General features: G+C 48.7%; 4 protein-coding genes across 4 annotated transcripts; 3 read left to right on the plus strand and 1 right to left on the minus strand.

Moving 5' to 3' along the window:
• Window positions 1-1,538: 1,538 nt before the first annotated feature.
• Window positions 1,539-2,859, plus strand: MRS44_013013 (uncharacterized protein; the record flags this gene model as incomplete). The annotated part of the gene is made up of 3 exons (XM_046273065.2): window positions 1,539-1,994; window positions 2,047-2,119; window positions 2,171-2,859. The coding sequence occupies 3 exons, from the start codon at window positions 1,539-1,541 to the stop codon at window positions 2,857-2,859; spliced, it is 1,218 nt and encodes a 405-aa protein (XP_046126370.1).
• A 436-nt stretch (window positions 2,860-3,295) lies between these two features.
• On the minus strand, window positions 3,296-4,746 carry MRS44_013014 (uncharacterized protein; the record flags this gene model as incomplete). The annotated part of the gene is made up of 7 exons (XM_046282610.2): window positions 3,296-3,404; window positions 3,536-3,628; window positions 3,677-3,705; window positions 3,762-4,323; window positions 4,375-4,521; window positions 4,578-4,632; window positions 4,683-4,746. 7 exons carry the CDS (start codon window positions 4,744-4,746, stop codon window positions 3,296-3,298), a joined length of 1,059 nt encoding a protein of 352 aa, XP_046126371.2.
• A 367-nt stretch (window positions 4,747-5,113) lies between these two features.
• On the plus strand, window positions 5,114-7,138 carry MRS44_013015 (uncharacterized protein; the record flags this gene model as incomplete). The annotated part of the gene is made up of 6 exons (XM_065619004.1): window positions 5,114-5,160; window positions 5,409-5,474; window positions 5,525-5,689; window positions 5,752-6,068; window positions 6,123-6,622; window positions 6,773-7,138. The coding sequence occupies 6 exons, from the start codon at window positions 5,114-5,116 to the stop codon at window positions 7,136-7,138; spliced, it is 1,461 nt and encodes a 486-aa protein (XP_065475076.1).
• Window positions 7,139-11,126: 3,988 nt separating this feature from the next.
• On the plus strand, window positions 11,127-12,208 carry MRS44_013016 (uncharacterized protein; the record flags this gene model as incomplete). The annotated part of the gene is made up of 2 exons (XM_065619005.1): window positions 11,127-11,723; window positions 11,801-12,208. The coding sequence occupies 2 exons, from the start codon at window positions 11,127-11,129 to the stop codon at window positions 12,206-12,208; spliced, it is 1,005 nt and encodes a 334-aa protein (XP_065475077.1).
• Between the last annotated feature and the right edge of the window lie 220 nt (window positions 12,209-12,428).

Here is a 12,428-nt window from a genome sequence, read left to right on the forward strand (position 1 = left end):
AGAGATGCGAGCCAGTTCCGGGTCCTACATGATGACAGCTACGTGGATTGAGATTAAGATCCCTCAGCCAAAGAAAAATGCGCGCCATGACCTTGGTTCTATTATTGATAATGAAACAGTTCTTCGTTATTGTTGTCGATAGACCTTAAACTGTTCGACTTGATAGTGCAATTCCTCAAGCGCGACTTTTAGATGCTGCGCATTTAGAGACAGGTGGCCTCCCCGTATGTCTCCAAGATTCCTCAAGACTGCAAGCCCTCCATGGAGGTGAATGCCTACTAGACTCGGCCCGTTTACCCTACTTGGTTCATGCTCTAGGGTATGAGCTCGTAGGAACTCTAGGTTGATGAACAAAACACTCCCCAAGACTGCAAGTTCAGCACTTTCGGCTGTTGTATCCAAGCGCTGGTTCAATGCCCGTATAGCATGGTTGTAGTGAAGAGTAGGAAAATCGACTTGTAAAGTAGTGTTGTTGTGCGATGGGGCGTAACTCCGTCTGCTCAGTACGCTTATAGCTAGGGCAGCGTGAAATGCCCATGCTTCTGCGTGGACTGCGTAAAGGACGAATCTCTCCCAGATGGGTGACTGGAAGTATAGTGAGAACTCTTGAGCGCAAATAGAGAGAAAGTAGTCAAATATGATCGCCTCGTTTCTGTCAAGGTGCCTTAGGTGACCAGGCACGCCGAGCTGCGCCGAGAGTAACTCTTCTCTTATGGGGTTTCCGTATACAGGGGAAATCAAAGGAGACGGAGTAGCCATCGATTCGACTATGAAGACTAAGGGCGCTGGTTGAGAAGGATGCCGATGTGACGACGTGGAAAAGTCGCAACGCCGACCAGTGCTTACGCACGGGGAACAAGCCGGCCTTGCTTCGTCACACTTTTTATGCCTGATTCTGTGAAATGGTCAACGCCTGTTCTTTTATTGGTCTGAACTATGCCCATGATGAACATACTTGCACGTTTTGCATCCAGTCCTGACTTTGGGGACCCCTCGCGCGCCTTGCCGCCTCTTGGGATGTATGACCATCCCTTGCATGGGCACGTCAGGCTGCCTCGGTTGATCCGTAGAAGCGGGGTTTTAGTCAAAGTACCTGTTTTTCAATCAAGCCCAAAAGTACCTCCAACAGGTTGATTCGCGTTGAGAAATTGTAGGAAGAGACAGGGCATGCATGATCAAAATCTCCGTGGCTCCAAGTTGAAGCTTACGGAGGAGAGATCTCACGGTGGGTCCCAAATCGGACTAGATGATTGGCCCTGGCGTATCCTATGCCGAATCTGGGCTAGCTGAGTGTCGGCGTCCATGTTGTTGATTGGATGGACTTTTGACCATGTTATCGCCATGGCATCAAAGTGATATTGACGTTCATAGGGCAAGGCCGAAGAAAACCTGTAATGTGGAGGTCTGGAACGAATATATAAAGCTGAGACTCCCCTTCTTTCGTGTTCAGTCTACTCTTACATTCATCTCCAACTTGCCCACGCATCATCTTGATACCTATCTTCACTTCTCTTCACTTTGACCTACCGTCACCCACCATGTCAGACATCAAGCCTTACAAGATTCATGTGCCCGACTTCAGGATTGATCGGCTCAACCAAAAACTTGCTTTGACAGACTTTCCCAGTCAGAACCATGATCCAACATCTACCTCGTGGAAGCTCGGACCTCCGGTCAACGAGATTGAGCGACTGGCAAGGGTGTGGCAGTCAGGCTTCGACTGGCGCCAAGTTGAAGAACATCTCAACCGATTGCCTCAGTTTATCGTCCCGATCGAAACAGCTGACCTTGGGACGTTTGAAGTCCACTTTGTGCACAAGGAGAGTAGCCAGGCGCATGCCATCCCGCTCCTCTTCCTGCATGGCTGGCCCGGCAGCTTTTACGAGGTGTCAAAGATCATTGATCCTCTGGTGCAGGGCGAATCACATGACGATCAGGCATTTCATGTTGTTGCGCCAAGTCTGATCGACTTTGGGTTCTCCTCGCCAAGCAAGGTACGTGCCTGAGCCTTGACAGTCGAATAGGACTAACAAGATACGTTTGTAGAAGGGTTTTGAGTTTGAACATCATGCAGAGGTTTATGACAAGCTTATGCAAAAGCTCGGGTACGATCGTTATGGTAAGTCTGCTTGGTAAACGCACCAACAACCTTATGTTAACGTTATGTTAGTTATCCAAGCTGGAGATGTTGGATGTCTGGTCATGAGATACATGGCCAGACTGTACGGTCCTTCACGATGCATGGCTTGTCATACAAACACGCCCGTACCCAGAGAGCCGACAAAAGACACCCATCCGAAGCTGCATGCAAAGGCCTCGGCAACCCAGCTCACAGAGACCGAGAAAAAGGGCCTGGAGCGTACTGGAGACTTCTATAGTGAGGACAGTGGATACTATAAATTGCAATCCACAAAACCCTTCACCATTGGCTACTCGCTGAGGGACAGTCCTGTTGGTCTCCTGGCATGGATCTATGAAAAGATTCGCGAGTGGAGCGACGAATACCCATGGAGCGATGAAGAGATTCTTACCTGGGTTAGCATTTACCACTTCTCAACGCCCGGTCCAGAAGCAACGAGCAACGTATACTACACCATGGAGCATGGCAAACCACCAGCGTTCGCCGCAGCCGCAGAGTACGTAGATGTACCACTGGGCATTTCTCGGTTTTCAAACGATCTGGTGCTGTTGCCCAAGTTGTGGAATCAGACTCTTGGTCCAATAGTGTACGAAGGCGAACATGGAAAGGGTGGCCACTTTGCTGCCTGGGAGCGACCGGATGCAATTATTCAAGACTTGCGCGCCATGTTCCAGTTGTTTAAACATGGCTATGAAGCTACAGAGAGAACTCAGGGATGAAGTTGGTAGTCTGAATAGGGTGGGTTAATCCCCATCTTTTGGTGATCTTTTTGTATGGAAATTTCGTGGAAGTTGTAGTTCAATGTGGTATCACTCGACTTGGCGGTATGGTAGAGTATGACACCTGGCAGTAGGAAAGATCGGAGACATGTTACGCTTGGAAGTGATCGAAGGTCGTCACAATGAAATGGTATGCTTCCTGTCTAAGTTAAGATCTCGCCCCTTTCTCGCACCTAAGCAGGGTAAAGATTTTATTCCTACCGAAGTACATGCAATGATAACTCCGTAAGTTCGAGAGCACCTGTGGTAAGGCAGAACTTGACACCCTACGATAAAAGGGCTTAGTAAACCAGTCCCCTCCCGAAATTGATATTGTTATGTGGAGTAAGGCCTAATTCTCTCAACTATTTCGTAGTAGATACATACTCTCAAGGGGTTATGAGATGGACTCAGTGTGGAAGATAACCTTCGGTACCTTTGACTGGTTGAAGAGCTCGTAGCCTTCGGCGGCTTTAGATAAAGGAATGACGGTTTCAAACATGAATCTTGATAGAACATTAGCCCCGTCCAAGAACACATGAGACTTTACGTAAGAGAATATAGAACAGCTCTGTTCATGAAAACGACAATGAAATTGCAAGCAAAAACTGATTCAAGAAACAGGGACTTGACCTACCCAAGAGAGTGGTGTATCTCCACCAACAGATCCATCGCCTCAGAGAAGACACTTCGAACTGGACATCTCCCCATTTGTAGACGGATGTTTTTACTACTGATATTAGAGTACTGCGTCATTGACAAAAGTGAATACACGTACTTGTAAGCCTCAGCACCCGACCATGGAATCTATCAGAGGTCAGTGTCAACCAACACACGACCACCACCGGAGGATTTGAACGCACCTCGGCATTATGAACGCCAATACTGCTAATAGCTCCAAAAGGGCGGACTAGATCAAAAGCAGTTCTTAGTGCCGGTGAAAGTCCAACGACTTCGACGACAATATCGGCACCGCGGCCGCCAGTCACCTGTGCGATGCGATCTTTCAACCCGGTCTTGTTTGCCACGAAGTTGAGTGGTTCTGCTCCGAGATTCCTGGCTTGGTCGAGTCTATCGCTGACACTGTCCACGGCAAAAAGATGTCGAGGATGGAGAGCAGCGGCGCTAGCAATGGCGCAAAGACCGACGGGACCGCAGCCAACTACAACGATGGTTGCGTCCTGCGCTCGTAGGCGAGGCATCATTTCCAGGGCACTCTTGACCCCGAAGTACCCAGTAGGGAAGATGTCAGCCATGAGGATAAGGGCCTGGTCCGGGATAGTTGTTGGGGCTTTGATGATGGTTCCGTCCGCTTGAGGAACCCGCACGTACTCAGCCTGTGCGCCATCAAGACGTTCGGAGCCCAATGGCTGGCTGTTGACACACCTAGCGGTACCGGAATTGATGCAGAAGAAGCATGTGCCGCTGTCGAAAAGAGTCAGCGGTTGAAACTAAAACCGCAAAGCGGAAAGATACCATGAGGTAGTGAATGGCGAGACCACCTTGTCTCCGATCTGAACAGATTTAACGCCATGGCCGGCTGCAACAACAGTGCCCGTGAACTCGTGGCCCATGATGAAGCCAGTCGTGGACGGCTCTATGCCACGGTAAACGTGCAACTCCCTGCGTTATGGTTACCAAGAGTGTCCAGGTTAAGCGGGCAAGAAGGCGGGTTTTACGATCCACACAAGGCGGTCATGTGAACCTTGATAATAACATCGTCACCGTTCTGTACTGCGTTTGGGTTAGACGAGCAGAGAAAGACATGTCGATGAGCAGCATACTCTTGGGGATAGGACGATCTTGGACGGAGACCTTGAGTACACCGTCGAAGACAACGGCCTTCATGGTATCCGTTAGCGACATGATCCGAATGTCGAGAAGTTTTTACGAGGTAGATGGAGGTGGCAAAGGAAATTAACCTGTCTCATGGCATTCGGTTTGGGCTGGTGAGGGATGCCCAAGTCCTATATTTAAGCACCATCATGTCGGCTCGGAAGCAGCGAGTTTATGCTGTAGAATCCGTCTCATGGAGCTTTTCTTAATTCCCACCTTGTTCCCGATGCTTCTCTGCAAGATCACGTGAACGGGTGAATCGATTTTTTGCGATACTCTCCGATCACCTGACTTGGTCACCGCGATTTCTTCGTTTGTTCGACTCGGATGCGGAGCTTTTTTTCAGTTTCTCCCCGGAATCCCTGCTTGCATTTGTTCAATGGATCACGGAACGACACGAACTCGAGAAGCCTGTGAGCCATGTCGGTAAGTCACCACGCGCCACCCGTTTCAAAGCAAAGGGATGTACATGTATACTATCTGTCTATGTAGCCGCAAAAAGTCGAAATGCACGGGGGAAAAGCCAACTTGCTCATTTTGTCAACGACTTGGCCTTTCATGTGTCTATCTCTCGAGGGCGCGATCGACGCGACAAGGGACTTCTAACGGTGTAACAAAAAAGTCAGTTGGTCTATGAACAAGCTATGTAAAATGTGAGCTGATGGAATTTCCAGGCTGTCTACCAAAGATCGTATCCAAATGCTGGAAGCGAAGCTCAGTGATCTTTCCGGTCTGTTGCGGTAGGTTGCAGCTATTTCGGAACAGGGTCGCCTTCTACATAAAAAAACAGGCCTAATCTCTATGCTAGCCCATTGCCTGACAACAATACGCCCGGAGAACCTGACCAGGCACTCGGTGTTGGCAATTCCCAACTTGCTCTCGTCACTGCCTCTGGCGAGTCAGTGGTCCAAGTACTGGATGCCACTAGGACTTGTGACAAGTTTACTAAAACCAGGTAAAGTCATTCGAGAAACAACACGATATTTGTTAAAATGACAATGCTAATAATTCCATCAGCTATGATCCCCCGCCAGAGGCACTAAATCATTTCGTGCAAATTTACAAAACTACTCTTCACCTTCAACCTTTGCCACTATTCAACCCCGACGACCTCTGGGAAAGAATGGCCATTCTCCCTCAGTTCCTCCTGCATAGTTTCTTGGCGCTTATGCTGAAGTTCTCCATCCACGAGTTCTACCACGGCGAGGAGGTAGAGGCTGCTAGCCTTTATAATCGGCTGGCAGCAGATGCTACCATGCGTCTCGCATTTGACGGGGCCCCGAGACTAGAGGTGATCCAGTCATTATGTTTATTGACTTTGAGGAACATTGCAGGTATGTGGATTTAATTCGGCGTTTTTGATCTGTTATTCACGCTCCAACCTTTAGCTGGTGACACTTCACGAGCTTGCATGACTACTGGTGCCGCTGCCAGACTCGATAGTCTCCGCAGACCTCAGCGGCACGGTTCTTCGTTGGCGAACGAACTCGATGTCCGATGTTTTTGGAGCGTTTACATGCTTGAGACGATATTCTTTCCAAATATACCGAATGCCCCGGAAATGGACAAGTCCAGCCAACACCCACCAAGTGTCGAGCCGCCGCCGCCGATCCCACACGACAACAACCAACTCGATGCACCGGACCTCGATATTTCAGATGGAACGACCGAAGATTTGGGTATCAACACGTACTGTGTCGAGATGATTAGTGTATGGGGAAAAGTCGCCTCTCTGTTGCACAGAACGCGGCTGGGTGAAGTTGAAACTCCCTGGTTGCCGGGCTCGACATTCTCAAGACTGAACGTCTTACTATACGAGTACGAGGCCCAACTGCATCACAAGCATTTGCTAAGAAACCTCTTCCCGTCCAAGAGATCATCAGACGAGGTATGCAGCTATCTTGAGTATTGGCATCCATGGTTGACAATGCATATGACCCTGCATGCCTCGCTTGCACTAATGAATCACCCATTCATCCACCTAGTTGCCTTGCGGCGCAAGAAAGGTGTTTACCAATCCCGGCTATTTCTTCAGCAGGTGATCGACCAAGCGTTACTGCACACAGGATGGGTCGTTTGGCTTGTGGATATGTTTAAAGATGCGTCTTTTGAGATCTACAACCCCCTCCTCGGGTCGATAGTTGCAGCTATAGCCACAATACCGTGGCTGTACCAGTTTGCCAAGGATAACAAGGTTTCTCGCAAAGCGGTTGAGGACTTGGACAAATGCGAGATGTTCCTCCAGCGGTTATCATTTACATGGCCACATATTTCTCGAAAGGTATGTTCTGAAGAGGACGGCTCGTTTTCGTCTCATCGACAGTGCCAGATGGGGCTCATGACCAAACTGCTATTCAAGATTGGTGCTGATGGTGATCATAGCTCGATGGCCTCAGAAAGCTGAAATTGTTTGTCGCAGACAAACAACAAGATGTGCCAGGCAAGGCAACTAAGATAACGGTTCCATCGGGCATGCTTTGGGAACTCCTTGATCCTAGTATCTGTGATGCTACCCTATCTGGCTCTCAGCCTCCAGCACTCTCGGAGGCAAGCATACATGTTACCACTCATTTTCTCCATCCCTTGGCCGATGACAATATCCAAAAGAGTCTGATGGATAGTGACGTAGGCAGCTTTGAAGATGTGTTTACACTAAGCCAAAATGATCTACAAGGGGTTTATGTAAATAGTAGTGTTTTCCCGTTTGATTACAATATTATATAGAAATATTCCATTCTTGATCAGCTCATAGTGCGTCTAAGACTAAGCGAGTATTATTATTTTAGTATAGAGATCATTGAACTTATTAATAAAGGAGTTTTATATGATAGCCAACATTTAGAAGACGAGGGACATGGCTGCCACTTAAATGTCATTGCCACGAAGTTGTGCCAGAGATGTTTTTATCCCAGCGATTTTGCCGTCGACGATACTACAATCTCGAGGGGCGAGCTATTTCCAGGGGCCAAGTATGGTTTTCAAGGATTGATTAGAAGAGAATAAGGTCGCGGGAGTTCATTCTGGTCAGTCCCTTAACGGAGACCTTCTGGATCGCATTCTTCCGCATCTTTGATGCTCGTGGTTAGACAGCCCGGTCCTGACAAGAAATGGGACATGATACTATATCAGAATGACACACCCTAGGCCAAAAGCCTGGTGGCCGCCAGGAAGGCCTCCGGAGTCTTTTACTGTGGTTAACCTCAGATCCTTCAGGGCTAGATTAGGATCTTTAACCCAGCTAACATCGCTAAGATTTCCCAGCAAGGGGAGCCGGGGAGGCTGCGGGATTGGCCTGAATTCGCTTGTCGTGGTGAAGGCTGCTCCGGATGAGTTCGTCGCTAGTGCTTCGACTGGTAAGAAGAAGAAGAGAGATGAGAAGCTTGAACAGCTATGAGATACACCAGAAACACGTCCAAGAAGTCCCTGGAACGCGACTTTTATTTGGTAGCTGATGCAGCATGGTGAGCATGCTCTACGCGATGGCGTCCGTCAGCCAGGATGAGATCGCCTCCTGTGGACGTCCGATGTCCTGCGGACGCCCGATGCCCTGCGGACGCCCGATATCCTGCTTCGCCGCCGCTGATGTACGTAATGTGGTTTTGTGAGTTCGGTAGTTGCAAACGCGTAAACGCCGACTCCGTGGCTTCAAACGACCAGGGGCTGCCTTTCGCCCACCCCTGTCGATAGTGAACTTACAGGGATTTCTGCAGGTCGGGGTCTCGGCGGTTTCAGCTGTGTGACGCACTGTAAAGGTAAAAAAGATTCGAGAGATCTTAGGGCTGTGCAAAAACCAAAGAGCTCCTTAAATCCTCATTTTACCTCGATCATGCGTTTTCGTTAGTTCGTTGACATCACTTTTGTTCTCCTCTAGCAACTCGCAGACCATTGCTCGCCACCAATATCGCGCCACAGACGCCTTGGATCACAGCCGGAAGCAGAGCCTGTACCTTGCCACCTACACTTCATCCATCGAGTTCCGCTGAAGCAAGCATCTGTGTCAACATACACGAAAAAGCTTTTACCAACGCGCCTGGATATGAGTCAATCGATGAACTCATCATGGGAGTCACTGCTGCAGGATATGGGTGATGTCCTCAGTAGGGATTACGTGGAAGGCTTTCTTAAGCATGAAATCGATGCCCTCCACCATCGGGAAACTTGCTGGCACCAGGCTGGGACCAAGGGTTTGTACGAGATGCTCCAAGCCAACATCTCAGAGTCTCCGGAATGGAACCCGACGATTGAAAGTGGTCTTTACAACGTATCCAGCTTCGGCAATGATTACTCCATCGAGCTTTTAACCCGGCACTTCATCGTTAATGGAATACATAAGTCGACGTACATGTGGCTCACTTTTGCGCACAGTGAGTCTTGAGGAGAAGGAATAATAGTTGATTTATCCAGAGTTAACAAGTATAGCAGTTTTTACGATGGCCGCTGGTTTTTTCCTAGTGTATCCAATTATCCTGTTGCTCCAGTCTGTTACTGTTCTATGCGATCTCATCAACAATCCAGTCGCGAAGCATAAAGTCAAGAGATGGGAAACAATACTGCAAGGATTTGGCTTTTGCCCGCTCCTGGTTGCTGGCCTCACCACTGGAATATTAGCCATGGGCACATCTGATCATTTTAGGACTGAACATGGCGTGTGTTTCTTATTTCCCTTGTCCAATCAAAGGCCAATAGCTAACTCGTCGCGAAACAGATCATTGGCATTGTTACTAGCGTGCTGGCATCCTTCATCATCATCATACATTACATCCAACTCTACTTCAACTCACGGATGAGCCGGACTGCACGCGGAACTTGGTGGCGCCAGAACATCCATTACTTCGACATGGCTATCTGCCAAATAATCCTCGTCATTGCGGGATTTGCTTTATCTGATGGGTTTGACGATCTCGCCTTCATGGGCCTTTGTGCCGTCCAGCTATCGACAAAAGGGTCATTCTCACTGGGCATGACGGTCGTCTTCATCTGGAATAGCGCTGTGGTTATGATGACTGCTCAGTGGTTCTTGGTTAGGAGGGCTGAGGGCGAAACAACCCGGCTTTGGAGGCTGGTCCGCTTTCGGCGCCGCCAGCGCACGTCGCAGTCCCCCTTGATCCTAATGCAGGGGGAGCCTGACTCAAGCACTTCTTCGTCTGTTTGATTACTACGTTGGCCCGCCCTCTTCCTTTTATTAAACCCTGAATAGATTCAAGTTCTAGATTTTAGATTCCTATTAGCTAAAATAAAGCATTTAATAACCATTGCCAACCTGATGTCTACAGAATCACTGCTAGAATGTCACTTTTTCTTACTGAACTGGCCGAGGAAATGCGGCATTAATTGACGAAGATGGCCTTTGTACTCCCAATCAGTAAGATCAGCGTCTATACCAGATTGTCGCAACTTTGAAACCATTTTATACGAGTCCCGGTTCGGCAACCCCGCGGACGTCAGTTCGGCTGTCCGCGGGACCCCGGTTCGTGAGTAAGCGGGATATATGAGTCGTGCCTTTTGCCCGCGCGGTCTCGTCACGAAATCTTGCACCGATTAAGTTCCCCCAATCACGGGGGGATCCCGCCTGAACCGTAATCTAAGATCGCCAAGACCCAACAACCTTCGCGATCCATCAAGATCCACCGCTACTATGTAAGCACTCATGCGAAACAGCCGGAAGCCAGGGCAGCCGCCACACGAGGCTATGCCTAAATTTAGAAATGTTCAAGAAGTACGCGTGATCCTGATCTTCTCGTGAATGCATCTTATCACCATGATGCTATGATGTGCTGACAATGTGTTCTTTGTTATAGTTGAAGCCCGGCCCTTGATGGGTTAACAGAGCCAGAAGATCGCATCTTATCACCCAGAAGAAATATCATGTCGCTCTCTTGGAAATGCCGCTTCGCTTCTCGCATGTCGGATTTACGAGATATGATGCAATCAATGGTACCACTCAGCAGTTCACTACTTGATGTCTTATCACAACCATGCTTTCCCTCAATGTTTACTAAATGGTTTGCGTGCGCTGGCTTGCCAGGGCATCAAAAGTTGAGGCGTGAACCGGGATGTCCGGATGATGCGTTTACTTGAACGCGTCAGCCTGCGAGGTCAAAACTCAAGGCGGCGTTTTCGGAAGTGAAAACAACTCCGACAATGTTGTCACAACCAGCTGGCCGCCCTAACTTTTCGGTAGCTTCCTCCAATCGTCAGCCGCCATGAGCCTCAACTCCAACTTTAGCTCCACTGCGGCCCACGGGCATGGACAACTTGACCGGAAATTCGGATGAGTTGTGAAATGCCTGACAGATGTGCTCCATATATTATCTCAAACGCCTGCTTCAGCTTTGAGCTTGTTCCTCTACTTTGATCACACGCATTGAGCTTAGAGCTTGAACCTCTGAAACATGACCACCACAACAGCAAGATCCATGCAGCTCACCCAGCAACAAGCGGACGTCCTCAAGAAAGGCTGCCATGATCTGATTGCGGGATACGACACGTCTTACGGCTATGTTCCCACCTTTGGCGCCGGAATTGCATTCTGCGTCCTCTTCCTGCTCAGCACTTTCGCCCATGTCTTTCAGTTTGCAAGGGCACGAAGATGGACCTCATTGACTTTCGCTCTTGGCGCTATGAGTATGAAGAACACAACGTTATTCTCAACCCGTTCGTTTACTGACCGACCTCTTGCAGCTGAGCTGATAGGCTGGGCTGGCCGTACTTGGTCGAGCAAATGCCCATATAACGGCGATGCATTTCTCATGCAGATTACTACGCTCATTATCGCGCCAACATTCTTCACAGCAGGGCTCTATGTCATCCTTGGCACTCTTATAAACAGACTAGGCCGCAGCTCTTCGCTTCTGGGGCCGAAAATGTATGCCATTGTCTTTCTGACAGCTGACATCGTCGCGCTTGTTATCCAGGCTATCGGTGGAGCGTTGGCTTCTACCGAAGCTGACAAGATCAACGGGGACACGGAAACGGGAACTAACATAATGGTGAGTGGTTTTTATCACTATGAGATCCAGCTCGACTGGTGTTGAGCTACAAAGCTAACAGATCTGTTGTTCAATAGGTTGCCGGTATTGTGTTCCAGATGGCAGCCATGGTTGTCTTTACCGGCTTGGTTCTAGACTTCATGAGAAGGGTGTTCATAAAGAAAACATACCTTTCATATGGTAAGGCTGGACTAGAACCGCCCAACAGTCTGCCAGTGACATATGCCTGGCTGCTGGTGGCAGTCTGTGTTTCACTGGGCATGATTTTCATCAGAAGCATTTACCGTACAGTTGAGCTCGCGCAGGGTTGGGAGGGATATTTGATTACCCATGAAGGTTATTTTATCGGCTTGGATGCTTGTCTTATGATTATCGCTGTGGGAATCTTTAATTTTCTCGACCCAGTGTTTCTCCTTCCAGATAACGACATCCGTGAAGGGGTCTTTGCTGGTGAGCACGAGATGAGCGACCTAACCTATGAGTAGCTCTGAGAGTAAAAGAGATTATACAAAAGAAAATAAAAAAAATTAATGACATCCAAAACTCGCTTTATGTAGAACATTTTCAATACACAGTGACTTGAGGTAAGCTGCAAAGATAGTGGCTAAGGCGAAGAGAGTAACAGCTGAAATGTCTTGACGGGGTTTCCTTTGTTTTTCGGCATTCCCTGCTTGCCCACCCACCAAGTCGGTCCTTGAGTCATTA

Source organism: Fusarium solani (genome assembly GCF_023522795.1).
Source record: "Fusarium solani strain SB1 chromosome Unknown bctg00000008, whole genome shotgun sequence".
Classification (NCBI taxonomy): Eukaryota; Fungi; Ascomycota; class Sordariomycetes; order Hypocreales; family Nectriaceae; genus Fusarium; species Fusarium solani.